Source organism: Papilio xuthus, unplaced genomic scaffold (genome assembly GCF_000836235.2).
Source record: "Papilio xuthus unplaced genomic scaffold, Pxut_1.1 DF827680.1, whole genome shotgun sequence".
Taxonomy (NCBI): domain Eukaryota; kingdom Metazoa; phylum Arthropoda; class Insecta; order Lepidoptera; family Papilionidae; genus Papilio; species Papilio xuthus.
In genome coordinates, this window is record NW_013530969.1 from 898,289 (window position 1) to 925,120 (window position 26,832).

General features: G+C 34.7%; 2 protein-coding genes across 4 annotated transcripts; one reads left to right on the forward strand and one right to left on the reverse strand.

Moving 5' to 3' along the window:
- Positions 1-1,517: 1,517 nt before the first annotated feature.
- On the reverse strand, positions 1,518-15,931 carry LOC106117260 (protein kinase C-binding protein 1). Of its 3 annotated transcripts, none has more exons than XM_013311477.1 (21): positions 15,727-15,931; positions 14,216-15,517; positions 13,561-13,790; positions 13,258-13,342; positions 11,542-11,722; positions 10,786-10,956; positions 10,200-10,375; positions 9,706-9,816; positions 9,435-9,562; positions 8,988-9,080; positions 7,197-8,632; positions 6,739-6,989; positions 6,189-6,374; positions 5,775-5,897; positions 5,352-5,496; positions 4,788-4,911; positions 4,292-4,412; positions 3,617-3,688; positions 3,003-3,084; positions 2,662-2,762; positions 1,518-2,500 (listed from the first exon to the last, which is right to left on the reverse strand). In XM_013311477.1, exons 1-21 carry the CDS (start codon positions 15,745-15,747, stop codon positions 2,381-2,383), a joined length of 5,259 nt encoding a protein of 1,752 aa, XP_013166931.1. In that variant the 5' UTR covers positions 15,748-15,931; the 3' UTR covers positions 1,518-2,380. The 3 variants fall into 3 exon arrangements, with proteins under 3 accessions (XP_013166931.1, XP_013166930.1, XP_013166932.1); XM_013311476.1 differs by having other exon boundaries at positions 3,003-3,093; XM_013311478.1 differs by lacking the exons at positions 1,518-2,500; positions 2,662-2,762; positions 3,003-3,084; positions 3,617-3,688; positions 4,292-4,412 and having other exon boundaries at positions 4,784-4,911.
- Positions 15,932-16,345: 414 nt separating this feature from the next.
- LOC106117471 (myotubularin-related protein 9) lies at positions 16,346-24,783 on the forward strand. The gene is made up of 10 exons (XM_013311810.1): positions 16,346-16,587; positions 16,773-17,026; positions 17,503-17,701; positions 18,029-18,185; positions 18,756-18,869; positions 19,556-19,677; positions 20,424-20,530; positions 21,357-21,580; positions 23,254-23,436; positions 23,738-24,783. Exons 1-10 carry the CDS (start codon positions 16,441-16,443, stop codon positions 23,905-23,907), a joined length of 1,677 nt encoding a protein of 558 aa, XP_013167264.1. The 5' UTR covers positions 16,346-16,440; the 3' UTR covers positions 23,908-24,783.
- Positions 24,784-26,832: the final 2,049 nt, after the last annotated feature.

Below are 26,832 nucleotides of genomic sequence, written 5' to 3' on the forward strand. Positions count from 1 at the left end.
AAAAAATATTTCAAATGTTATATTATTTCCACTGTATGTATAAAAATACACAATCCGTGTATTTAAGTTTCAGTAACCTCTATTCTTGTTTTCTTTTTGTCAATCTTTATAATCAATGAGTTGTTAATTTTTTTCAAACTTTTCCTCTGTATAATGCTGTAGACTGATCTTTTTAATTATATTTGAATTGTGATATATTATAATGTTTAAGAGAAAGCTTTCAATTACTTCATTGACTGAAACACCATTAATATTTAATCTGATAATTAAATGTCAATACTAAAATGATTTTTTCTTGCTATATAAAACTAATGTGACATATTCTACCCAACTGATTAAGTATAAGGTAGTATAATTCGAAATTATGCTCTCACTTTCGAAAATCCTTGTATAAATTAGTTGACATTTTGTTGTCTTTTTTCGTCGAAAATGGATAGATTATTAAGTTCTAATTAAGTTATTGCAATTCAAAAATGTGATATTTTTTCACACAGATGTCATCACTGGAAACACAAACACACTTTATTGTGACAATGGACAATAAAATCATGAATGTTTTTAACAATTTTATTTAATCTGAAATATATTTTACAAGAGCTCAAAGCTTCGAGAACTTAATTAAAAAAAAAATTACATCTTGCTTTATTTTTCACATGAAAAATAATTTCTAGCAGAATTGGATAAAACTCGCTCCTTTAACCAATTGTATAAAATTAAAACTTTTGAAATTATAAAGATTTCTTACAATCCAAGCTTATATGCTACATCTGACAATAGTAAAGAACTAATGCAATATTTACATATTAAATGCTAACTATATTAAATTGCAATTATCAGCTGTTTAATAAAATAAAGAAAGAGACAATGCTATAACACACCATCACACCAATTATTTAACATGGCAGCACTTCAATATTAAATCAAATAAAAATAATAAAATATCCGAAATCTATGATTAAATTTAAAAATAAAAACATAATAGCCAACTGCTAAAATATAGACTTATAATTACCAGTCTTAACATATCAACGAATAAAGAATATACTAGATTCCCACTTTATTATGAAAATAATCTAGATTTCACTAATATCTAGACTTAAAAAGGCATTGATGACTATGTGTTTGTCTAACTTACAACATCTGTAAGATTAATTATATAAAATTAATAGGTGTTTACCATTACTTAGTTTCTATAAATGTTTATTTTCAAGACCATTTATGTAATTATTAAGAGAAAATAAACAAGTCTGCATTTTACTTATTGCACCAGATTAGATATCAAAGGTTACAAACATAATCTTTAGCAAACATTATAAAATGTCTTGACTCTTTATTTGACATATCCCATTTGTGAAAACTAGCATTGTGCATAATTCTACTTGCTTTTATATTATTGGATAGAAATTTAAAAAACATTATCTGTGGGTTTCTGAGACCGAAATATCCGTTTTAAAACATATTGTTATCTCCGTGTTGTCAAAGATGACAGGCATGACGATATTGGTATCAGAAACCAACGGTTAATTATTCATATTATATAACTGAACAATGCAAATGCAAAACATAATATAATATTGTTTTAAAATGTATCTTAGTACTTACAATAGATTTACAATGAACCTAGCGAACTTATTATCTATCAATTTTGTACATACAACCAAATTAATTAAAATTACTTATTACCTCAGCAAAGCCAGCCGTGGAGTATTTTGACATCCAAATATTTATTATGATACATTTCTCATAATTTTGTTGTTGTTATGTACTGTTAAAAGATCTTATTTACAATATATGAAAATATTCATAATTTCACATCTATCGGGCACATGATATACAATTTGTCAAAATTTTATAATTATTATAGGTGGGATTTTACTTAGAGACAAAAATACAGCACCGTTATTCGAAACAATTTGACAAAACAAAAATATTCTTGTAAAATTGCATTGATACAGGAAAAAATTACAAATTTTAGAAACAGGATGTTACTTTTTTACTCAATTAGCTAATTTTAATAGCCAATTTATATAGGAATTAATAATTAAAATGATTAATCTGACTTCAGTCCAACCTATGTAGGACTAAAAGTATCTGTAATACAAAAAAATTTAAGCTATGGTACAGTAGCGCTTGTGTTGGCTCATCAGTAGAAATAGAGTCCTTGTTCCGGTGTGCCAAATTGAATGCCGGGTAAGTAAACCAAACAAAGATGGCTACATACGTCAGTGGCGCCACCAATCACTCCACAGAAAACTTTGTAAGGTCTATAGATTTGCTTGGCAGTTATTGCATGTCATCCTTGTCTTCAGTCTTGATGTTTTTAATTGTCTAATGTCAAGTCGATAATATCACAAGGGGTCTGGAGGGTGTTCTGTCGCTCTCAGGTGTAGTACTGCACTGGGGGACGGCGCGTTATCGCGTTACTCGGACCCCCAGTGCCCCCCACGATCAGGTACCCGCCTGATGTCACCACTTTTTTTGCGCTATCGTCCGGGGTGACCTGGGAAAAAAGTTTTTTATTATTTTGATGTGAAATGGATTTAACTCAACGTGGCTTTTAAAGACCATTTATACAAAGATTCTTGTTTCAGAAGCCAACGGTTAGGCAATGCACAATTTTATAGTAGTATTTAGGTCATAGGTTTTAATGTTTAAACTCACTTTCTTATTAACATTTAGTGGTGATAGTTTGGGCGGTCCCGGCTTGTACGTGCCTACGCACTTCATAGTCTGGTTACCAGTAGAGTCCTCAAACATACTCACTATAGGAAAAAAAAACAAAACAAATTTAATTTCAACCACAACTACTTACGTCATTTTTTTAATTTAAAAGATACATTTGTGCCTAGAAACGAAGCGAAGTGCATTTATATTAGCGATGATTCGCAATATAACGAATTGTTTGATCAAGCGTGTCGGGAAACGCAAATTTTCGCGCTTTATTATCGGAGTATTTTATAGAGGATGTTCAAACATTGTGGGTAGTTGGGGCATTACGTCACCTATGATGGAGGGTTTCTGAGTGTTCTGTTCATGAGTGTAGACGCGCACTGGCGCCAGCGTGGGCGCGGTCGGCGCACTCTTCTGTAACACCAGGAATTCATTCACCATAAGTATACATCACCAATAAAACCAGCTTCAAATAATGACCTTAATTTTGGAAGCAAAATTTTTTTATTTGGCAAATAATTGATATTTGCAGTGATAACGTTATTATAATAATTTTGTAGAAATTTTACAATAATATCAAGAGAATTAAAATACATGTAATAAATTTTTCAATTGGTAGAAAGTAAAAACTGAACTTAATTATATTAAAGTTACTTACTAGTTACCTTACTTACTACTTAGTTATCTTACTTATATTACAAATGCGAATGTTTAGATGGATGGATGGATGAATGTTTTTTTTGATGATATCTCCAGAACGGCTGAACAAATGTAGATGAAATTTAGTCTACTCATAGATCGTAGTCTTGTCATGTTTCTTTAATTCCACGCGACGGAGTCGCGGGAGGTCGTTAGTCTAATAAAAAGACTATATGTATCTTGTATTGGTAGTTAAATTTATGGAGTATATAATAGATGTTTGATGTAATTTTTCATTACAACTCACTGGCATCGGTTTGTTGCAGTCTGCGGATTTGTTGCCATCACCCGGCGGGCTCCCGTCCATCCCTTCGTTGTCCTACAATAGTTATATCACAGATTAAAAAAAATCCACTCTCATAATTTTTACTTGCGTTATTAATCTTCAGAAAATATGATTCGATGCAAACGATAGCTTATGGCTCCCTTTAACAATTTACTTAATTCTTTGACATCTTGTCCAACTTAAACTTGACAAATTATAAAATCATATTACAAAGTCAGACTACCTTTAGTAGTAGAGGTTTTCAAATATCTTGGCGGCTTAGAATATCAGTCGTTGCGCAGAACACTATTTTAGATGCAGCGGGGCTTAACCTTAACCACCTTGAGCCGCCGAGATTTTGAAAAGACGTATACGAAAAGTGTCGGCTTAATGGTAAAGCACAACTGGAAACATGCGAGTCCTGGATTCGAATCTTGACCTATATCAATGTGTTTTTCGATTTACATATGTACATTTATCCCACGTTCTTGTAAAAAACATCGTGTTGCAACCTGCACATATCTGCGGAGAAATTAAAAAATATGGATAAAGTCAACACGCGTTTGGCCACCGTAGTTAACTATGGCCTAGTCATCCCTAACTTAAGTTAGGCTTCGAGTCCCTCAGTGGGGACGTATAGTGAGCTGATGATGATACCTGTCTCTGCTGCGTGCAGACAGAGTAGTGTTGTGACCAGTGCGCGCGCTGGCACGAGTAGTCGCAGTACGAGGTGTTCCAGCAGCAGTAGAACTGCGCCTCCTTGCTGCAGTTCGAACACCTACAACCTCATTATAGTTAAGGAATCAAACGTTTAAAACAACTATTACAAGACGGCTATTATAAATTCAATGACATTTTGACAGAATTGAAGAAATTTATTAATATTTATACTTAATAGTTTTTGCCTGCATTCGTCTGCACGCAGTTTAAGAAATTTGTAAGTAGCCTGTGTTCTTCCAGACTATGTTCTACATCTGTGACAAATATAATAGAAAACCTTTCAGCTGTTCCGGAGATAGCTTCAAACAAACATCCATTCATATAAACTTTCTCATTTATAATATTATAATAGTAAGAAATAATATGTGAAATTATCGATGGAAAAAACGAAAACAAAAATGTGTTTTGATAGTTCGACCCCAGCTGTGCTCACCATTGCTTGGACTTGGCAAGTTTGACGGCGGCCTCGAGTTCTTGCTGAGCGGCGCGCCTCGCCTCGTTCACCGCACGACTCTTCTCCTTCTCAAACGTCGCGCGCATCTCCGCAACTATCAGCTCTGGAATCATATACACAACACTTATAGTGATCAAACACCTCTAAAATTGTTCAAACACCATTTACATTTGTTTAAATCTAAGTAATATTTATGTATATAGAAATATAATAAAATAATTGAAAAAAAAACTTATTAAATTGGTAAAACAAAAATCGACTCACCGTGGGTTTCTGACTCAAAAATCTCTGTATAAAACTTCACTATCTCTTTGTCAATATTTTTTTAAACGAAGATTTTGTTCTCAAAAACGCACGGTCAATAGTATTTAGTTTATATATCAAAAATACAATTTCTTTTAATTAGCAGTACGAAATATAACGCCATCGAGACTGCACAGAGATACCATAACATCTGTTCCAAATAACCGTGGGTTAACTGCGAGTCAGTCGTAGTAGTAAGTTGACAAATAAATATAAAACATGTGTAAACTCAGTACTGACCATGGTTGTGCTTCAGTTCGCTGATCTCCTGCTGGTGCAGCCACTTGGTCTGCTCGAGCTGCAGGCGCGCTGTCGTCGCCTGCGCCGCGGGTTCGTCTATCTTCTCCAGCGACTCCTCCAATAGTGTTCTGAAGAAATCTGTCAGCTGGAAATATCATAAATTGGTGATGTTGTAATCATTGGATTTGGGTACATTACGATTTTAATAATATCGTTACTCTACGTAGATTTCTACCAAACTTGAGGTGTAAGGAGTTTATAATTTACCTATTATTTCATTTACTTCAAGCAAAACGTCTAAATGATAGAAAAGACTAATTGGATAGTTGTTAGGACAAAATAGGCTTACAAATTATTTGAATAACTGAAAAAAAACCTAAACTTTTGGTGGTATCAACTGATAGTGTTTTAATAGTATCATACCTTAACTGCGTTCTGGTTGAGCTTGGCGGTGAGGGGTCCTGCGGTGGAGGGTGGCGGCACAGAGCCCAGCGGTGCGCTCGCGTCCAGCGGGTGCAGTAGCGGCCGCTGCTGCAGACGCGGCAACTGACCACATACAACACTCTTATCAGTAAAGTCATAATATAATCTTAACTTATAGATAACTGTCAACCGCGACTTCGTCCGCGCCCTTTAAGAAATTTTGTTAATAAGTAGTAACCTATGTGTTCTTCCAGACTGTTCTATGCCAAATTTCATCAAGATCCGTACAGGCGTTCCGCAGATACCTTCTACATCAAACATCCATCCATCTATCCATTCATACATTGAAATATATCGATGAATGGATGGATAATATGTTATGCTACTTTATAACTAAGATATGGTTTAAATTACCTCTCCGGGGGTGTCAGTCCTGCTCCCCGGCGTCGCTGACGTCACCGGCGGGGTGGAGCAGGCCACGTTGGGGGAGGCGAGGGCCAGGGGCGAGGGGAAGGAGGACAGCGGTCCCCCCGCACCCGCCGCACTCACCCCCGCAGTGCACCGCTCCGACATACCGTTTAGTACTGACGTGGAAGAATCCTGCCGATCAAATCATGAATATAATTCACAACACGTAATATAAAATCGACTAATCCACGAATTGTTAAATAATTTCAAATTGAGTTAACGACTAGGGCCATCTGACAATGTAATATATACAATATTTTTAATCTATCTGCAATATCGAAAAAAAATCATGGGTTTCTGAGATCAAAATTCCCAAAAACATATTATGTTTGTTATGTCAAAAATAATAACCAATGGTTTTAATAACCGCGTTTTTGCGGCTAATCTCCGTAAAGGCTGGACCGATTTTGACGGGTCTTTCACTGGAAGGTAGTTGAAGTAACATAGGCCATTTTATTCTATTCACTATTTCCTTAATAAAATTGGCACAACTTACATCTAATCCCCCGACAGACATGACAGGCTGTAGACTGAAGGTCCACTGTCCGTTGAGTGATGTGAGCAATGGCACGGTGTGGACGTTGGTGGCCACTTGGCCCACTGTAGGCACCTGTACTGGGCTGGGGTTCAGCCCAGCGGTGGGCACGGTGGACAGAACGTTGCACGTGTTCGTAGTCGCCGGGCCAACTTTGGGCATCGAGGATGGCATGCTGAACGGCAGTACGGGACAGGGGTTGACGCCGTTTGCTGTCAAAGAGTTCAATTTTTATTATTAATTCTGAAAAAAATTACAAGTATACTTGATTTGTGGCTGAATTTACATTACTCATGGTCAAAAAAGATTTATTTTAGTCATGTTGGTCAAGGATAAATCATATTTATGAACATGCCAGCTTTAGTTGTGTATTTTTTTTCAGATTCTACATGCGAATGTTTGCTCTATAGTTAACTTACCCGAGGTTACAACAGGAGCTGGCAATCTTGCATTGGGCGCGTTAAGGCAGTTGGTGACAATCGGCCTGACTCCTCTGACCGGCGCCTGTGTTATGGGCGGCTGTATAGGTATGTATACCATTGAATTCTTGCCATTAAGCTCAGATCTCACATCATCAGCCTTCTTAGGCTGTGGGAAGGTCTTCTTAGCCCGGACTCGGATCTCGGGAGGTTTCGACGTACTCTTTCGTGTATTGACTGGTGCAACAACTAGTTTGTTTATTCTAACTTCACGTAAACTAGTAGAGACGGGCGGATTCACCGGTTGCAGTTTGAAAGCATTCATTAGATCCATCTTTTCGTTGTGTCTGTCGATGTCATCTAAATCAATGGGTTCTGATTTGATTTCTACTTGTATTGGATTCTTTTCTTTTGGTGTAATCTCTAAGGAGGACATTCGGGCGAAAGCACGAACGCCTACTCGACCAACGGGTGGAGGGTCGGTTTCATTTCTTAACTTTTGCAGTTTTGTGACAGCTTCTTTCATATTACGTACATTATCTGTACTGGTTGGAGTGAAAATACTTGACTCTGACGTGTCTTCTATAGTTATTTCTATTGAGGTGGTAGTTGCAGGCGTGTTAATTATTTTAGAACTATTTTCAGTACTCTTCGGGATCAAGAGACTTCGAACACTAGTGATAGTTGGTAATCCGGTGATATTGTTATTAATAATATTTGTTTTAGATTCCCGAGCTATGACAGCTAAGCTAAGGTCATCGTCTGCGGGTGCAGCATTTGCTGATTTTTGTTCTTCAGAGTTTGTTTTAGGTATATTTTTTTTAGTTTTATTTACATCTAGTTCTTTAATCTTGTTGTTTGTATCTTCTTTTAAATCTTTGTCAGCCGATTTATCTAAATTATCAATCTTTTTCTCGTAGCTATATTGCTTTATTTTAATAATTTTATCGCCATTATTATTTAATACTTTATTCTTGGAATTTCTACGTTTTTCTGACTTCGGTTTGTCATCTTTCTCTAGATTACTTGATTTATCTAATTTTGGTTGTTTTTTAGTTGTTGACATTTCTTCGATATTATTTTTATCTTTATTTTTGGGAGTGCTTTTGGGTAATTTTACTTTTATAATAATTTTAGGTGAAGTTGGATCAGTAGTATTTTCTTTACTGGTACTACTTGACGGTTCATTATCATTGTTTGTGGTGTCCATAACTTCATCTTTTATTGTTTCAATTTGTTTATTATCTGTGGCTGTATTTTTTTCTTTAATTTCTTCGCTTTTGATTGCTTTAGCTTCACCATTAGTTCGTTTACGTTTCTCTGCGACGGGACTGTTGTTTACACTTAATATGGTTACAACAGCTTCCTCTAAATCAGAACGTCGACGTTTTCTAGAAGGTTCCTTCTTCGGTGAGACCATATCGACTTCCATACTTCTGAAATGCAGTTTAACTATAATTATTATTGAAGACAAAACTCTTTACTTATTTTTAATCAATATACAATGTCTATGTTTCTAAGTAACAATTTATGTGTAGGCGAAAGCAATGTTAATCTAGCATAATCTTATTATTATAATATTATAAATGCGAATGTTTGGATGTATGGATGGATGGATGTTGTTGAAGTCCAGAACGGCTACATAGATTTCGTTGAAATTTGGCAAAGATGTAGAACATACCCTGGACAAACACAAAAGCTGCTATAGCTAATAATGTCTGTTTTTAGTTTGGCAAGAACGGTATCGCAGACGATAGCTACTAACTTAATACAATTTAAAAATTATCTTACTTATCGTTAATGGAATAGTCTTCTTCTTTAGCAATTTCAGCGCCGTCCGCCATTTTTCTTGTAACAGACATTTCTTCTCCTTCACTGACATCGCTGTAACCAAAACAATTTCAAATATATACTTGTATCTCTCTTTGAGCTATTATCACCTTATATATAAATTTCTCGAGTCACAATTTTCGTTCCCATCCTCCTCCGAAACGGCTTGACCGATTCTCATGAAATTTGGTGAGCATATTGATTAGGTCTGATAATCGGTCAACATCTATTTTTTACCAGCGCGGACGGAGTCACGGGCGACAGCTAGTTTTAGTTTTAGATAAATCTTGTTTTTTTTTTTAGTACATTTTACTGAACATTGCAGAAGGTTGACTTGAAAAGAAATCATAGATTTTTTTTAAATACATATAAAGTCATAGTATACATATATAATGTGCATAGACTCACCCGTCTTGAGTAGAGGAACTCTTAGAACTTTTAGAATTAGATCTACTTTTGTCTCTTCCAGTACTTTGTGTTGAACCTCCTGACTTCTCTTTCGTCGCCACAGATAATTCGCCATCGAATGATGGAATCTAAATAAACAGATTTACTAGGATTATTGGAACATTTTACCTCTGCAAAATTACTACGTGGTATTAAAAATTCTGTTACTTAATAAAATAAAAATGCTAGTAATGTTTTTGACCAATTTTGTTACTTGTCAGTTTTTACTTACCATCATTTTTAATTGTTCATTTAATTTAGTAGGATCAAATTGTGTTTTAAAAGGCGGGTACACGAATTTTCCATATTTTCTTGATATATTGCGAATGTGTAGTTCTGCTTCCTAAAATAAAAATATAATTTATTTTCGTAATATATCAAACATTACTTTCCCAGTCATTTCTTTCTTAATTTTTATGAGTATTAAAATTTTATATTATTGAATCCGCTTGTTTTGAGCAATCGTTAAAGTTATTAACTATACAGTATAGTTGCGGTCGCCCGCGACATCGTCAGTAACCTATAATATGCCTGCGTAAGCTACCTTTCCGTCAAAGGATCGTTTAAATGACTCCAAGTCTCCCGGAGATTACCCGGAAAAAACGCGACCTTTTGAACACACATACAGACAGACGCAGCTACCCAAATGATTTTTTTGATATTACATGATGATACTTCAATTTCATTAATATGTAAGAATTCTAAATCAATAATCTTTCAACTTACTTGCATACTATCAAGTATATCTTGTCGTTTAGTTCTAAAGTTATTGGGATCCTTCTCAGAATATAGATAGCAATCCTTTGAAGGTACCCAGGCGCGGTCGTGTGCACCGAAGAACCGCACATCCACCAGCCCGCTGTTATTCACCGACATCGCCTTCGCCGGCCAGTGCGGGAAACCTGCAAATGTATCACAAATACTTTTCTTACAAACTGTACTATTAACAAACAGTGTAAAATAACAACAAAACCCTATGTTTTATGGTTAAATTACCATGGGAAATATTTGTTTGTTATATCATAAGGTGAGGTGGCAAACGAGGAAGCTGCCTGAATTCGCCGAAATAACGAAGTGACATCTCCAATTGCAGATGCGTCGCTTGCCTTTAATAAATGGGAGAGGGGACGCACAGAACGAATATATTTCTGTTTCCTATGCATCGTTCGTCACATCCACTTCACCTTCCATTCTTTCCTCAAGAAAATTATTCCTCCGCCACTTTTCGTATTACTATGCAAAAGGCTAACTGGCTTTAAAAATTTCTTACCCGTTAAATCTATTGTACCAAAATACGCAAATCCTAATTTACCTTTAAGCTTAGCCCAGAGTAGAATATGTGGTGTGCTGCAGACGTCAGTGAACCAGGTGGGTCGGCGCGCGTGCGCAGCAGCGTAGCACTCCGGGCACGCCTCGATCTCCGCCATCTCAGTGCGACACATGCGCACCAGCGCACGCGCATGTCCTGTCAACTTCGACGTCGCTGTAATATACAATGGGTACACACACAGATTATAAACATAATATACATAGAAGGTGATCAGTGATACGTTAATCAAAGTATACATTAGATTTGGTACGATTTACTATGATTAATCGTTTTATTTCTTTTCAAGGAAATGGGTAGTAAAATGCTATTAAAAACGTCATTTCCGAAATTTTTCCATTTTACTCTTTTGGTAGCTATAATCTTACTGTACTAGTTTTAGGGTATACTCTAGACTAAAATTAATCCTTGCAATGATTCTAATAGCACAAGCACTTTCACGAATAATCTATCATGCTTTTTGAAAAAAGAAATCTAGTCTAATCTTACTAATTTTATATATGCAAATGGTTAGATGTATGTGTGTTTATTAGAAGGTATATTCAGAACGGCTGAATGGATTTGGCTGTAATTTGACATACATGTAGAACATAGCCTGAACGGACACGTCGGCTACTAATCAAGTTTTTGGCTAAATTCCCCACGGTCGGAGTCGTGGTCGGCAGCTAGTATAATATAATTTTATATACTTAATCCGGCAATTTGGACATTTCCTTAAAATATAGTTAAAAATGTACTCACAAGTATTAAATATGATGCTATTATGAAATATCCACTGTGTGTCAGCTAGGAAAGCTTCAGTGCTGCCGTACAGACCCTCGCTGATGTTCTTCTTCATGAGCGACAAGTCCATCGGATGCACCACGTATTTGTCGTAGTCGGGGAATGTTGCCCGGTCCACCGGCTGCATGAACGGTTCCGCCTTCAAGGAAAAACATAACAAATAAATAATCTAATTTCTCACCTTTACTGATATTATCATTGCGAATGTTTAGATGGACGCCCTTGGCTCTTGAACTAGGTTGTTTCAGGAGCCAATCCCTTCCCCGTGCAATCGTTGAATACATATTAAGTTTAGTACTTAAGTAAAGGGAGAAAAAAAAATATAACTTCGAAGTATGTTTATATCTTACTAATTGCTAATATTTTATGAATTTGTGGATGTTTATTAAAATCTGGAATAGAGCATAACCTATTCACTTTTTTTTTTTAAATTTCACGCGGAATCGACGCTAGCCGTCTGACTATTCCCTTGTTATTGGCAAAATAACTTTTTATCTAGTAAAAACATGCCTAACGTTTGTTAAAAAACTTATTTGTTTGGAGCAAAGGAAGATTAAATATTTTTGCATTCACCTTTTAGCGCCACATTATTTTACGTACGCAATATTCTGTTGTCACTTACATTACTTTGATCGATTTACTAACCAACATGAAAAGAGAAAAACATTGGCAGAGAAAAGATGGTTCTAATTGTGAATAGGAAAATAATTATTTATAGAAGCAAGTCATTAGGCAATCGTCATTTTTCACCATGACATGCATAAAAATTGTGCAGTTTCTTTTATCAATATTTACTATCAGCTTTTGTATAAACCTAAAGAGAATAAATAATTCTTAGCGAATCGTTAATAATTTCATTTAGGACAATCAAGTAGGACAATATTATTGAGGTCATGTATTTAAATTAATTTAATAACTATAAAAAAAAATCGTAATACTATGTAATCTTCAACAATAATTAAACCCAAATCACGTTATTCAAATGTGGGTGGGTAACATATAGAACCAGAACGAACATTCGAGAAGTATGCAACAAAGCAAGAACACACAGACGCGTTGTATTTATTATTAGTGTAGGGCGAGAGTGAGCGAGACGGAGTACACAAGCCTCCGTATTGATCGTGCGGCGTTAGAGCGAGAGACAAGATTGCGGCGTCACGCGCAGTCGATTGCGTAGATAAGTAGCAAGGTCATTTCACCGAGCACAACGGCGTGCCTCGAACACAAACATTCGTTGTGAAGAAAATAAAATTCTAAAAATTTGCTTTTGATTTTAATGCAAATATATACATATAAATGCTATTGTAAGCCTAAGAAATATTTTTCTTATAATTAAATTTAGTTATTAGTCGAAATATTTGATTTTAAGTAGCAGTGTAATCAATAATTGACCAATATCTCTTGTTGGTATTTGCTGTATACAGCATATTTTACTTTCTTTATACTGGAGTTACATAATTTATAATATTGACAAAAATTTAAATCTAATTATGTACCACATTAATATACTATGTAATGGAATATATTAATATATCTTACTAATACTATAAATTTGAATATTAAAGAAACTATAAAACGTTTTATAGCAATTATATGTTACTCCTTCTTTTCTCAGTTCACAGTATTTTTTCAATATAAGTCTAAATTACAAAAGTAAAATATTAAAAGAATTACCCCATTAAAATCCATGAGGCGTTCCAATGCAAATTTGAGTAGATCACACAGCATGCCCAACGATATTTTTTTCATAGCCGGCGATCTGAAAAGAAAAGAAAAATGGTGATAAATACAGAAATAAATTCTTAATACTTTCTCAAGCTTCTTGAGACTAAAATAAAATCTACGGCTTTCTGTGATTATTAATGGTTTGTCTTAATCTAAATAATTAAAGTGACTAGTTTTAACAGTATTTACAAGACCATGTACACATAACTTGGCAGTGGAAAGACAGTATTTTAAAATACAACTATAACTTACCTGGTATCAGAACTTTCTGCATTCAATACAGAAAGGCACTCAGGACAAACCCAACTTTTATCATTGGTTATTTTGTTGCGCTCTGTTCCAGACAGGCATTTGTAGTGGAATGATCTCGGGCAGATGGTACACAGCATTGGATGGTGTGTCCTTTCGTTAACACCTTGCTCAACTTGCCAGTGACAACGCCAGCAGAATAAATCTGAACGAAGTTTGCCGTCCTGTTGATCCTATAGTTTAAAGAAACATAATAAATTATCTATGGTTATGTTGAAGTAAAAGTTTGTCTGTTTACATTAAATTGGAACAAAAAGAAATAAATCTATTTCCAATTATTTGCTCTGACATTTTACAGACAAAAGGAATAGCATAACCTATATTTTACTTGATTTTCTTTTCATTACTTATCTATCTACCATATGGAGTAAGCAGGCAATTGCATTTTTTAACTGTAACAAAGCACTGTTCAAAATATATGCTAGAGTGTGTAACTCAAGGATCAAGGACTTACTTGACTGACTATTGTTTTTTTCGTTTTTGTAAGGGGAGAGGTTTTGATGTCATTTTTACTATCTTCACACTCCTCATCGGAAATGACACTGTCATTGTCATTTTTACCACTTTTACCTGTCACTGTATTTAAAAATTGCTTTACCTTATGAACGAATTCTGGATTTTGCGACCGCATTGATCTCTTAATGTTTGCCTTGTCAGATTTCTCACTGCATGTGCTCAGTTGTGAGTTGGTACTACTACGTCTGACACCTTGTACTTTATCTGCTTCTACCAGAGAAGTCAAGCTTGCATCTAAGGGAGTTCTAGATTTTCTTGTCTTGCTCGTTAGTTGAGTACATTCACTTATAATTTTTGATTCCTTGGCCGATTTAATAAGAGACTTCAGTTCCCTGCTAATACTTCTATTATGTTCTTTCTCTGACACATCAGAACTTGCTTCATTTTGAGAATCAATTGAGGTTTCTTTTTCTGATGTTAATGAGGATACTGTAGATTCATCAATTTTATTATCTACATCTTTAACGCTTGACTTATTATCCTCAATGTTAACCTCTTTGCTCTGTGATTCAACAATTTCTGGCTCAACAATTTCTTTCTCTTCTTCAGCTTTATGATCAGGTTGGTTCACCTGTTCCTTCTCTTCAGGCTGTTCCTTAGCTGCATATTGATGATCAGAAATAGTTGCACTGTTCTCTACTTGAATTATTTTTTCTTGGCCTTCAAGGATTTTATCCTCTGCACAATTTTTTAAGTCACATGATGAATCTGCTGTCACTTCTAATGCTGTTTGCATTGATGAAGTAATAATTTTTACAGGAGACGTTCCACCAGGTGATTGTAATTTTGTTGACTTATTTGGACTCTCTTGTACACAAGACACAGGTGATGGTGACTTTGTTGATTCAATTGGACTTTTAATCACACAAGCTGGTGGTGAAGTTGATTTAGTTGGACTCTTTTCCACACAAGACACAGGTGATGATGATTCTGTTGACTTAATTGGACTTTTACCCACACAAGCTGGTGGTGAAGTTGAATTAGTTGGGTTATTTTCCATGCAAGACGTTGGTGATGGTGATTTTGTTGACTTAGTTGGACTCATCTCAACAATTGAGGGTGACATCACCTTGGATTCTGTGACTTCCTCTTCTTGTTTATCTTTCTGGGGAGAGTTTGTAATTGATGTATGTAATGAGTCAGTCTGTATTTTAGAAGTACCTTCACAGGGTTGAGTCGACTGAACACAGTCATTTGTCACAACGTTTTCTATATCTGCTGACTGCTGCACTGAATCTGGGGAATCATCTTCTTGCATTTTCTCTATAACTATAATAGTTTCTACTACATCATTAGATCCAGATATTTCTTGCATGTCTGTGGCGTCAGTGGTAGTCGACGACACGTCCGTCTCCATCTGGGCCTCCGAGTTGTCCTCCATCATCTGCAGTAAAAATATACAATTGCTTGGTATTTTTAACGTGACCTTTGAAATGGATTGAAAATTATGCTATACAAATTGACATTGCTTGTGACGTCCTAACAAAAGTGTCTGAGTGTCGGGGACCGGTCATTACCCGATCTCAATCATCCATCCAGCCAGTTACCAACTCACTTTCCATACAATCATACAAAACACATACAAGAACTTACCACACTTCTATTGTCACTCATATGTTATAAATAGTATAAACATACAATACAAAGGACGCTTTTACTTTCTATTACTAAGTTTTTCGTATAAAACCATTTGTGTCATATATATTTGCAGATAATACAATCGAAAAACGAATCCGTTCAACAATATTAACACATTGCCGAAGCACAACTGTTATATTATGTACGTATATATCGCTGCGTAGCTGTTTCCTTATTTCCTGATTGGTTAAACGATCAAAGAAAGCAAAAGATGGTCTCGTGATACATTTGTACATCTCTTTTATTTTGTAAACGTCTCGTTCTCACTCCCACGTCTCTGTTTATGCAGACTTATTTTATAGAATTCCTCGCTTTACAATAAATAAATCGCTATACAATAGACCTTTTTTGTAGATAGGTTTATGGTAGGAAATAAAAAGATAAACGAAATTTTTTAAAAAGTATCTAAGTTTTTTGATAATTTCAGTATAGTTTTTTTTTGCTATTTTTGGCTTAAATAATTTTATTTTAAACATGTTACATCAATATTTCTTTGATTTCTTAATTCATGGCTCAAAGACAAACGATATCGGAATTCCAAATTTGACAGATTCGTTTGACATTAACAGTCACATTGACACCTGACAAGTTATTGATATTTTTACATCTGTCTTAGTACTTCATGATATCTATGAAATAATTTTTAAGATTTTGGGAAAACTTATCCCGATGGAATTTATTGAGCTTATATTAATTAATAAATTAGACGGTGTGATACTTAAATACCCACATCACGATAATGTAGACGGCACAGTATGTATAACTGGACACCACTTGATTTTAAGCTCAAGAAAAGAAGGCGTTCGTGAATTATGGGTATGTTTTCTTTTAATTGGATTAAAATATACCTTAATGGTTAAGTACTATCGGCAAGAAGCTATGATTAACCAACATGGTATTATCCTAAGGATAGATTGAGCAATTATTGTTTTGGATTTCCTTAATTTGGTGTCACTGACTACCCTGGGCTAGTAATTTATTTAAGACTTCTTACTTTCCAGCTTTTACATAAGAATATAGACAGCATAGAGAAAAAAGAAAACAAGCCAATAAATGGTATGGCACAAGGAGGTTCTCTTTTCCTGAAATGCAAGGACTTAAGAATATTCCAACTAGATATTGGTACCACCACAGAGTTAAATCTTGTTGCGCAGACATTGGAAAATTTATCCAATATTCAAGATCCAAGTCTATTCTATCCATTCTTTTATAGACACATGCATCCTATTGTGGAAAATGGCTACACATTATACAGGTAATAATGTAACTGTTGTTTAATATTACTGGGAAACTTAGGATGAAAAAAATTAACAACCAGATAATGGAACAGTAATATAAGTTTATTTGGCTAACCTGCAACTAAAAGTGGTCTATGTAAGATTTTTGGGTTAATCCATCATGAGCATCTTTGAACATATAAACTTTAAATAAATTTGGACCATATCTATTTATTCTATCTACCTATTTAACTACCATATAAGTACATAGCACATAGTGACTTCAAACATGTATTGTTTGTTATCTGAAAATGTTAATTTTGTATCATAGACCACCTTACCACCCATATAGGTTAGGCATCAAATAGTATTAAGGTGGATTTCCACTGCTTTAAACACAAATATAATAAGTTTTCAAACTCTGTTTTCTTTTTAAAAAAGCTAAGAAAACATTGTTTTAAATACAAATGTTAGGTTTTATAAGTATAACAAATATTTTATTCTCTTGTTTCAGTATTGAAGGTGAATTTACCAAGGTATTAGCAAGTGAAGATTGGCATTTGTCTCGTGTTAATCAGAATTACAACATATGTCCGGGATATGCTAAAGCTGTGGTAGTGCCTAAGTGCATTGATGATGAGACATTAGCTGCTGCAGCATCATTCAGACAGGGCGGGAGATTTCCTGTCCTATCTTATAGACATAATAACGGTGTAAGTATTTTTTAATTCCTATTAGAAAAAATACATCTAGAATTATTTTTGTATGTTTGTATGAAATAAACTAGAAAACTTTATTACCTTCAAATAAATAGCTGTTGCCGACAACTTCGTCTGCGCAGAATACAAAAGAACTTAATATGTAGCCTAAGTGATCTTCCAGACTGTTCTACATCTGTGCTAGATTTCATCAAGATCTGTTGAGTTGTTCTGGAAATACCTTATAACAAACATCCAGCCATCCATTCATCTAAACATTCGCATTTGTAATATTGGTAAGATTGCTATTAAAAAAACTTAACAATGTCTGCATTATTTCAGGCAGTACTATTACGAGCTGGTCAACCGTTGTCTGGACCAAAACACAGGCGATGTCGACCTGATGAAGCCATATTGAACTCTGTAGTCAATGTTGGCATGAAAGGGATCATTTACGATTTAAGAAGTTCCAATGGTATTTCACAACAACAAAATAAAGGTTTGTTATGGCAACATTTTTATGTAATTTATATGCACCATTATAAACAAATTAAAATTAATATAATTCAAAGATTTTAACACTTTTCTCCTAACTTAACTGCCATGCCACTTGAAACAGGAATTTTTTATAATTTCTTCTTTGTGGATGATAAGTTTAGAATTCTTTTTGTGAAATAATTGTAATTAGAACGGAAACTGATGAATAAAATTAGGTTTTACAGATAAAGCGGGGCTAGACAAAATGCATTTACTCCGAAGCAATTCAATAACAAACTTCAAATATGTATTTAACTGACAACTTTCGATAAGTCACGTGATTGTGCCGCGTCAGTTCTATACATTTAACCCTTATTGTGGCAAGATTTATTTTTTTGAAGTAAAGCAAAAATCAAAGTTAAAAAAAACTAAGTTAAAAATTATTTTATAGTGATCGTATATTTTTATCAAGTGTGTATGGTATACTATACAAAATGAACATAAGGGTTAAGTTCGTTATGGAATTGCTTCCGAGCGAATGCACTTTGTCTAGCTTCGAAGTTCCTAAACAAGTGATGATGTTATTTTGCAGGTGGAGGATCAGAAAGTGCAGCTAATTATTCTCAATGGAGAATATACAATAGGTCAATGGATGATGTTGACAATCAACAGCAGTTGCTGGAAAGCTTCTCCAAACTTATTGAAGGTGACGTGCCAATGTTTGTTGTGTTTTGTCATTGTTTTTTTTTTAATTATCTTATACTAGCTTTTAGAATTTTATGTCACATCCTATGGAATTGGGTACTGCCTCTACAACAATTTTTAAACATATCAACACGATTTTCTTTTTATACAATACTAGCTGTCGCCCGCTACTCCGTCCCCGTGGATATATAAAAAACTTAATTACTGTAAGCCCACCCATCCATCCATCCACATCACATCCATCTAAACATTCGCATTTATAATATTAGTAAGTTAAATAAAAAGCAGCTCTTCAAGGCATAAATTCGAAAAAATAATGAATAAATAGTATCCTATGTCCGTCTCCTGGCTGTCAGCTACCTCCTCACCAATTTCCAGCCATATCGGTCAGCCGTTATTGAGTTAAAATTAAATAAAGAAATTAGTGTTAGTAACAACTAACACTAATTTCTTTTATATATATAGATTGATTGATTGTAACATTGAATGTGGATGGTTACAAAAGTAGAAGGAGTCCGAAGAAAGTATGGATGGAGTTTGTGGAAGAGGATATGTGTAAAAAAATAGTGAACTCAGATATGACGGTTGGTAAACATATACAGAAGAGTTGTACATACTGTTCTGACCTTTTCAAAGGCAGGATAATGTATGTGAGTAGAAAATAAATATCCTATATATTATTTCCAGCTTGTGTTGACAAGGAGATATCTAGCGACAAGTGGATATCCCGGCTGGAGTCGTGCGGCTGGCCGGAGTCTGTGCGCAACTCACTGCACACAGCTTGCATCGTCGCACAACACTTACATCAAGTAATTATCTACTAATTAACTAGCGTTGGCTTGATACTTTGTCCGCGCAGAGTAAAAAAATAGCCTATAACAAGCCCGTGTATATCAGCTACCTTCCTGTGCAAGTCCCGTCTAAATCGGTCCAGCCGAACCGGAGATTACCCGGAACAAACACGACTTTGCGGATAGATTTACAGACAGACAAAATGTTTTTTGTTAAAATTTATGCATCATATTTAATTACAAACTGATACAAACAGAAATTAATTAACAGTGGTAGAGCCCGCTTTAACATCTTCGCACGAATTGTCCCGGCTCGCCCGGTGAAATACCACCACCACACAGAAGATAGGCGTCAAGTGGAAGCAATTTCGTCTGATGAGTGTGCGTCCCGGAGGCCTAATTTAGTCCTCTTCCCTTTCCACCCTTTTTCTCATAAGGAAGGGATGGGAAGAGGAAATGGACTTTTCGGATGAGAGGATGCATGGAAAGGGAATATATTTTCTTTCTGTGCATCCTCTCCTCTGTCGATTAAAGATAGGCAACGCATATGCAATTGCGTATGTCTATGGGCAACGGTCACTTCGCTATTTCAGCGATTTCAGGTGGCCGCTTGCTCGTTTGCCCCACCTTATGATATAAAAAAAACTCCAATTTTATAAACATAGATAATATTATTATGTATTTATTATTACAGATCTAGATTATGTATAGATAATCAGTGTACAGATTGGACATACAGATTTTAATATGCTATTATTTGACAGAAAGCGGAATCTGTGTTAATCCACGGAACCCGGGGTGAAGACGCCACTCTACTAGTCTGCTCTCTGGTGCAGATCATTCTGAACCCAGACTGTAGGACTATAAGAGGGTAAGTTTAGTACTTATACAACTAATCTAATATTTAAATCGTACTAGCTGTGGCCCGTGACTTCGTCCACATGAATGAAACAATATTAATTAGTTAGCCTTTCCTTCCAGACTAAGTTTTACATCTATGCGCATAGTTTCGGAGGTACTAACAAACAAACATCCATCCATTTATTATATCTAAACTTTCGCATTTATAATATTAGCAAGATAATATAATTTATTCATTGACTTTTAGGAAACTACATTATCTCCGGGTCACTATCTTACTAATATTATAAATGCGAATGTATAGATGGATGGATGGATGTTTGTTTGAACGTATATGCGGAACGGCTGAACGGATCTAAATGAAATTACAATGAATATATTTATTTTTACATATAGAACATAGTCTAAAAAAGATCATCATCATCAGCTCACTATACGTCCCCACCGAGGGGCTCGGAGCCTACCCTAAGTTAAGGGGTGATTACGCCATAGTCAACCACGCTGGACAAGTGCGGGTTGGATGACTTCACACATATCTTTGAATTTCTTCTCAGATATGTGCAGGTTGCATCACGATGTTTTCCTTCACCGTAAGAACGTCGGATAAATGTACAAATGTAAATCGGAAATCGAAAAACACATTGGTACATTGCGGGATTCGAACCCAGGACCTGCAGAATGCAAGTCAAGTGCTTGACTTCTGAGCCACCGACGCACTTTAAAAAGATATAAGCTACTAATTGTTTTTTTTTTTAACTCTAGTAGACAATAGATTATTTAAATCAGCATGCACATAGTCGGGGGTAAATGCTATAGAGAATATCTGCGTGTCTCAGTCTGCAGGCTCTGATAGAACGCGAGTGGGTGCTGGCCGGTCACCCATTCGGCAGCCGGCAGCGCGCGGGCGCGTTCACCTCACAGCCGCGCCCCGCCGCAGCTCCCACCTTCCCGCTCTTCCTGGACTGCGTGCGACAGTTCCTCGAGCAGTTCCCCTGCAGCTTTGAATACAGGCAGTCCTTCCTCATCACACTCTTCGAACATTCGTATGCTAGTCAATTTGGTAAGTATTTTTAGACATTATTAGTTAGAATCATTTGAAGTCAATGTGTCAGAATGATTAGTGAGAGGGACATAAACGTTGACATTTTAGTAAGGCTAGTGTTGAAACGTGACTGACACGATCCAATATAGTATGTGAATCTGTAGATGCCTAATTTCGTTTATAATAAATGTCTATTTAAGTTCTTCGTGTTCTGTTCTAAAAGATAAAATAAATAAAAAAATAAAATAAAATAAAATAAGCCTTTATTGCTGTTCTAAATAATACAATAATTTTGGAATTTACAATGAAAATGCACGATCAGAATGATAGATTAGAAAACAAATATTAATCACTAATCATAAAATCACATCTAACCGTCCTCCAATTCTCTTGCAATGTAATCTACTCATCGGCAAGCGGATGCTCCCGACCTCGCAAAACAACTTGTCTTTCGACAAAGGCCTCCTCTAATGTTCTCCACTTCTCTCTATCTTTTGCTATGCGGGTCCACTCTGGGCCTGCAACTTTTTTAAAATCATCCTCCATCTTTTATATTGTCTTCCCCTGTTTCTTTTACTTTCCCTTGGGTACCACTCAGTAATAGCTTTAGTCCATTTTTCCTTTTTTTCTCGAAGCATATGACCTGTCCATCTCCACTTTAATTTCCTAGTAGTTGTAAGAGTGTTTTTAAATTTAGTTTTCTTCCTTATTTCTTTTAATGGCATTTTATCTTTTCTTCTTGCTCCCACTACGCTTCGTTCTATTCCATTCTGGCAAATTATTAGTTTATTTTGTAGTTGTTCTGTCAATGCCCATGTTTGGCAGCCATAAGTCAAACAGGGTAGTATACATACATTAAATACTTTTCTTTTCTCCTTAATAGCCATATCTTTGTTTTTCATGATTTCACTGAGCGACCAGAATTTCTTCCAAGTGTTAGCAACCCTTCTCTCTATTTCCTTTTGCATTAAATTTTCAACTGAAATTAGTTGTCCTAAATATACGTATTCTTTGACTTTTTCTATTTCTTCATTATTAACTTTGATTACAAAATTTTTCGTCGTGTTACTCATTACTTTAGTTTTTGAGATATTCATTGTAAGGCCTGCTAATGCGCTTTGATCTGATAATTGTTGTAGCATTTTTTGTAGGGTATTGGGGCATTCGGAAAACAAAATTAGATCATCTGCAAAGCGAAGATGATTAAGATTCTCTCCATTTATATTAAGGCCGTATGAAGACCATTCTAAGTTTCTGAATATCATTTCTAATACTGCTGAGAACAGTTTAGGGGATATAGGGTCCCCCTGCCGAACTCCTCTTCCGATCTAAAAGATATGTCTGTTTTAAAAAATAAAATATAATGCTTGTTGAAAAATAAGAACACAGTAGTAGGATTAAATAAAAAATATATTAATATAAAAAATGATAAAGCGTAGAAAGGATAAAGTTGGCCGATTGATTGGTTGTCGGGATAAACTCAATTTTGTTATTTGTCTACATTTTTTGATGGTTAACCATTAAATGAGCACTTTTGTATGAATACAACATTGCAAAAACCATAGATTTTTTTTATAATATCGATCCTTTAATATAACGATTTAATATATTTTCGAAAGGTTTGAAAAAAAATGACGCATTTAAGAGTTATTTTTTGTTCCTATGTAAATTCATAATTTTTTATATAACAGGTACATTCCTGTGCGACAATGACCAGGAGCGTTCAATACGCGGCGTGTACACACAGACCACCAGCCTGTGGTCGTGGCTCAACCAGCCGGAGGAGCTGGCTACCTACATCAACCCACTCTATGATCCAACACCAAACGTCATCTGGCCTTCAGTAGCTCCTATGAGCTTCGTTATCTGGGAAGGTATGATATTTGACCATCTTACTAATATTATAATGTTTAAATGGATGGATGTTTGTTAGAAGGTATCTCCAGAACGGTTGCATGGATCTCGCTGAAATTTGGCATAGATGTAAAACATAGTCTAACACATAGGCTACTAAATAAGTTCTAAGTAAAAAAAACTCGACTGATTGCTGAATACGGATCAAAAGACACTTTATTCTTCAGTGTTTTAGATTCAGGCGATTACAATGTTTATGTTGAAGGGATATTAAATACGATCGAGTTGAAACTATTATACATCAGGTGACATATGTTTCAGAGCTCTACTTACGCTGGTTGACACCACAAGGTACGGAGGAGCGCGAGGAACAGTACCGAGCAATAAGAACACGGGAACAACATCTCAGGACCCAGGCGCAGCAGATGAGGCGGGAACTGTTCGACCTGGCACAGCAGTACTACAACACTGAGAAGACAGCTGATAATTGATGACGTCATAACTGCTGATTACGATAAACTTATGCCATCTGGTGGTCAAAAATGAAACTAAAGTAACAGCACATTGGCGCCCCCTATATGTCAAAATGTCACAAGAACCTTGTTGGACTGTCTTGTCACTTAATTTTTTGCGTCATGTTCTATTTATATTTTGCTTATAGTATAATGTCTGGAAGAGCCGACTGATCTCTATAAATAGGCGATTGCTTGGAAATAACAGCTTTCTTCGTTACTAAAACGCGCCTTTTGATATTACGTACCACTTTATTCCATTTATATTATTTCAGAAATTATTAGTTAGAATTCCTTGTCGCGAATGACGGGTTTTTGTTACAAGGTCATGTGTCAGATTGATAAGTGAGGGGACATAAACTTTGATGTTTAAGGCTAGTGTTGCGCCGATACACCGACGCAGTGTCGTATTCCAAAATGGCGGAAATCAAATAGGCACAAAATAGTACTTCTTATAGCCAGTCCATTTATAGAGGTCAATGGACTTTATACAGAGAGCTCTCTGCGATGGTTATAATTTAGTCGGATTATAATGAATATTATTTAGTCGTGTTATATTAGCGTGTTGAACTACATCTTTTACTGCCATAATTATTTTAAAACTATAAAATAACTTTCTTCAAGTAATTAACTTTACTAGACTTTCTATCTAGATAACTATTAAGGATAGATAATGAAGTGTACCTAAGATTTTTTAAAATAAAACGTTAAATATTGGCTTAAAGAATGAATGTGTAGTCTGAAACAAAGACGTGTGACAAACATCTGTTCAAAGATTATTTGGTAATTAATAAGTGCCTAATATCATATAAATGTAAAATTTAAGGGCTATATCGAATGATCTTTTTGACATTTATTATTAATCCTTAAATAATATACAAATATTCTTACTTCTTGCTAATATTATAAAAGCAATTTATTTATAGCCGAGCGGACGGAGTCGCGGTCGACAGGTAGTATATAAATAATTTTCTTGAAAAACTCAAATGTGAAACAATACTCGAATAAATACAATTTTACTGTGAGATTATGAAATGACATAATTATGAAGATTTTACTTATGGTGTTACCACATTGAAATTATATTAAAAAGTTTTTATTCCGATTTTTATTGTAAATGCATTTTTTATATTATCAGACAGACTTTAAACTTAGTAAAGCTTTATCAAATACATAATATATAAATCTATATACATAAATTATATATCATAGTTAAATATTAAGAAAATATAGTTAATTTTTAATTAAAAATGGCCTTAAAAAGCTAGACTTGAAAGCTAATGTAACTGCAAATTAATATTGTTATTAAAAAAGACATTTTACTACTTTTAATTGTATTTAGCTCTCAATATGTCAACTTTGACTTTAGAAATAATTATGTAATTTATCTGTATCTTAGTTATAAGGAAAAAAGTGATTTAAATTTCACCAATAGTTGAATTTAAATAAAACCTCAAAGCGAATTCATCATACTGGCATAAAAGAATCGTTATCTATGTTTAGATGATTTAAACATTCCAAGATGTCATTTATTTGTATATTTTAATCATAAGATGGCAAACGAGCGAGCGGCCAATAAAATTGCAGAAATAGTGAAGTGACCGTTGCCCATAGATATACGCAATTGCATATGCGTTGCCTACATTTAATCAACGGAGAAGAGGATGCACAGATTGAAAATATTTTCCCTTTCCATTCATATCATCCGGAATATCCACTTCCACTTCCCATCCTTTCCTTATAAGAAAAAGGTTGGGAAGGGAAAGGGAACTAAAATTAGGTATTATGTAAATTCATTGCGTAATTAATTTTGGCCTAAATGTAGCAAGGCCTATGATTTTCGATTTTATAACTTTTTGTATTGTGTTGTATAAATTATTTGAGCTATTTATTGAAAATATATATTTTTTTAATTTAGTAAATGTGTATGTCAATTTGATGTAAAGAAACTTATTTGTCGTCAATTAAAATGTTTGCACATTATTTTGTGTTTTTTTATTGTCTATATTATTCTTATTATTTTGTTTAATATACGGTAACAAGACTCTCTTACTGGGTGTGATGTAGTTAAGAAGAGGAACGAGTAAACTCAAAAACTACTGGACTTATTTCAAAAATGCTTTTGCCATTAGAAAGCTACATTAACAATGAGAATTATAAGCTATATTTATTTCTAGATTATTTTTAATTCCTCAATAACTAGTTAAATGTAAAGTTAAAGGCAAATAAAAAAGGTGATGGAAAAAAGCCTCACAAGTTGCATAAATTACTTTTATGCTTTTTTTGTTATTTTTTACGCGTTTATGACATAAATTGAATAAAGTATTGTCTTAAAATTGTTGGATATACGAGGATGAAACTTCTAAGAATTTGAAAGAACTTGATATAAATCTCCGCTATAAACGTTTGCTAGGGCCGGTGATAAACATCGTGGTACTAAGCACGACTCTCACTAAATGTTGATTCTTTTTACTAAATTCATGTGGACGCATGGATTTTTATTATCTCAAAGTTCTCATGATATAACGAATTAATAATTTCCAAGGTATTTTTGTGAATAACCTTTAAAATAATTTCTCTCTTCACTCTTCTTTTTCTATAAAAATTATATCTGTTGTCCGTGCATAATTAAACAACAAAATTAATCTAAGTTACTTCCGCACATAAAGGTACCTTCCAGTAAAAGTCCCGTCAAAATTGGTCAAGCCGTTTCGGAGGCTACCTGGAACAAACTAGAACTTGCAAATAGACATAGACAAAAGTTAATTTTTTTTCAATATGACATACAGATATTAATTGGATTCATATGATGGTATAGATGCTAATTGAGGATAAAGCTACGCAAATGGTACTTAGTACGGCTGTCATGTAGTTGATCGGTTCAAGTTCAATTGATTTGTCGAC

Bases quoted from the DNA above. Each gene is read 5' to 3' on its own strand.
- LOC106117260 (XM_013311476.1), bottom strand. From the start codon at position 15,747: ATGAGTGACAATAGAAGTGTG. The intron at 15,518-15,726 runs GTAAGTTCTTGT...TTTTTACTGCAG, and splicing joins TGAGTGACAATAGAAGTGTG to ATGATGGAGGACAACTCGGA. The intron at 4,413-4,787 runs GTGAGCACAGCT...ATGAGGTTGTAG, and splicing joins CTTGCCAAGTCCAAGCAATG to GTGTTCGAACTGCAGCAAGG.
- LOC106117471 (XM_013311810.1), top strand. From the start codon at position 16,441: ATGGAATTTATTGAGCTTATATTAATTAATAAATTAGACGGTGTGATA. The intron at 18,870-19,555 runs GTGACGTGCCAA...TATTATTTCCAG, and splicing joins CTTCTCCAAACTTATTGAAG to CTTGTGTTGACAAGGAGATA. The intron at 20,531-21,356 runs GTAAGTTTAGTA...TGCGTGTCTCAG, and splicing joins GACTGTAGGACTATAAGAGG to TCTGCAGGCTCTGATAGAAC.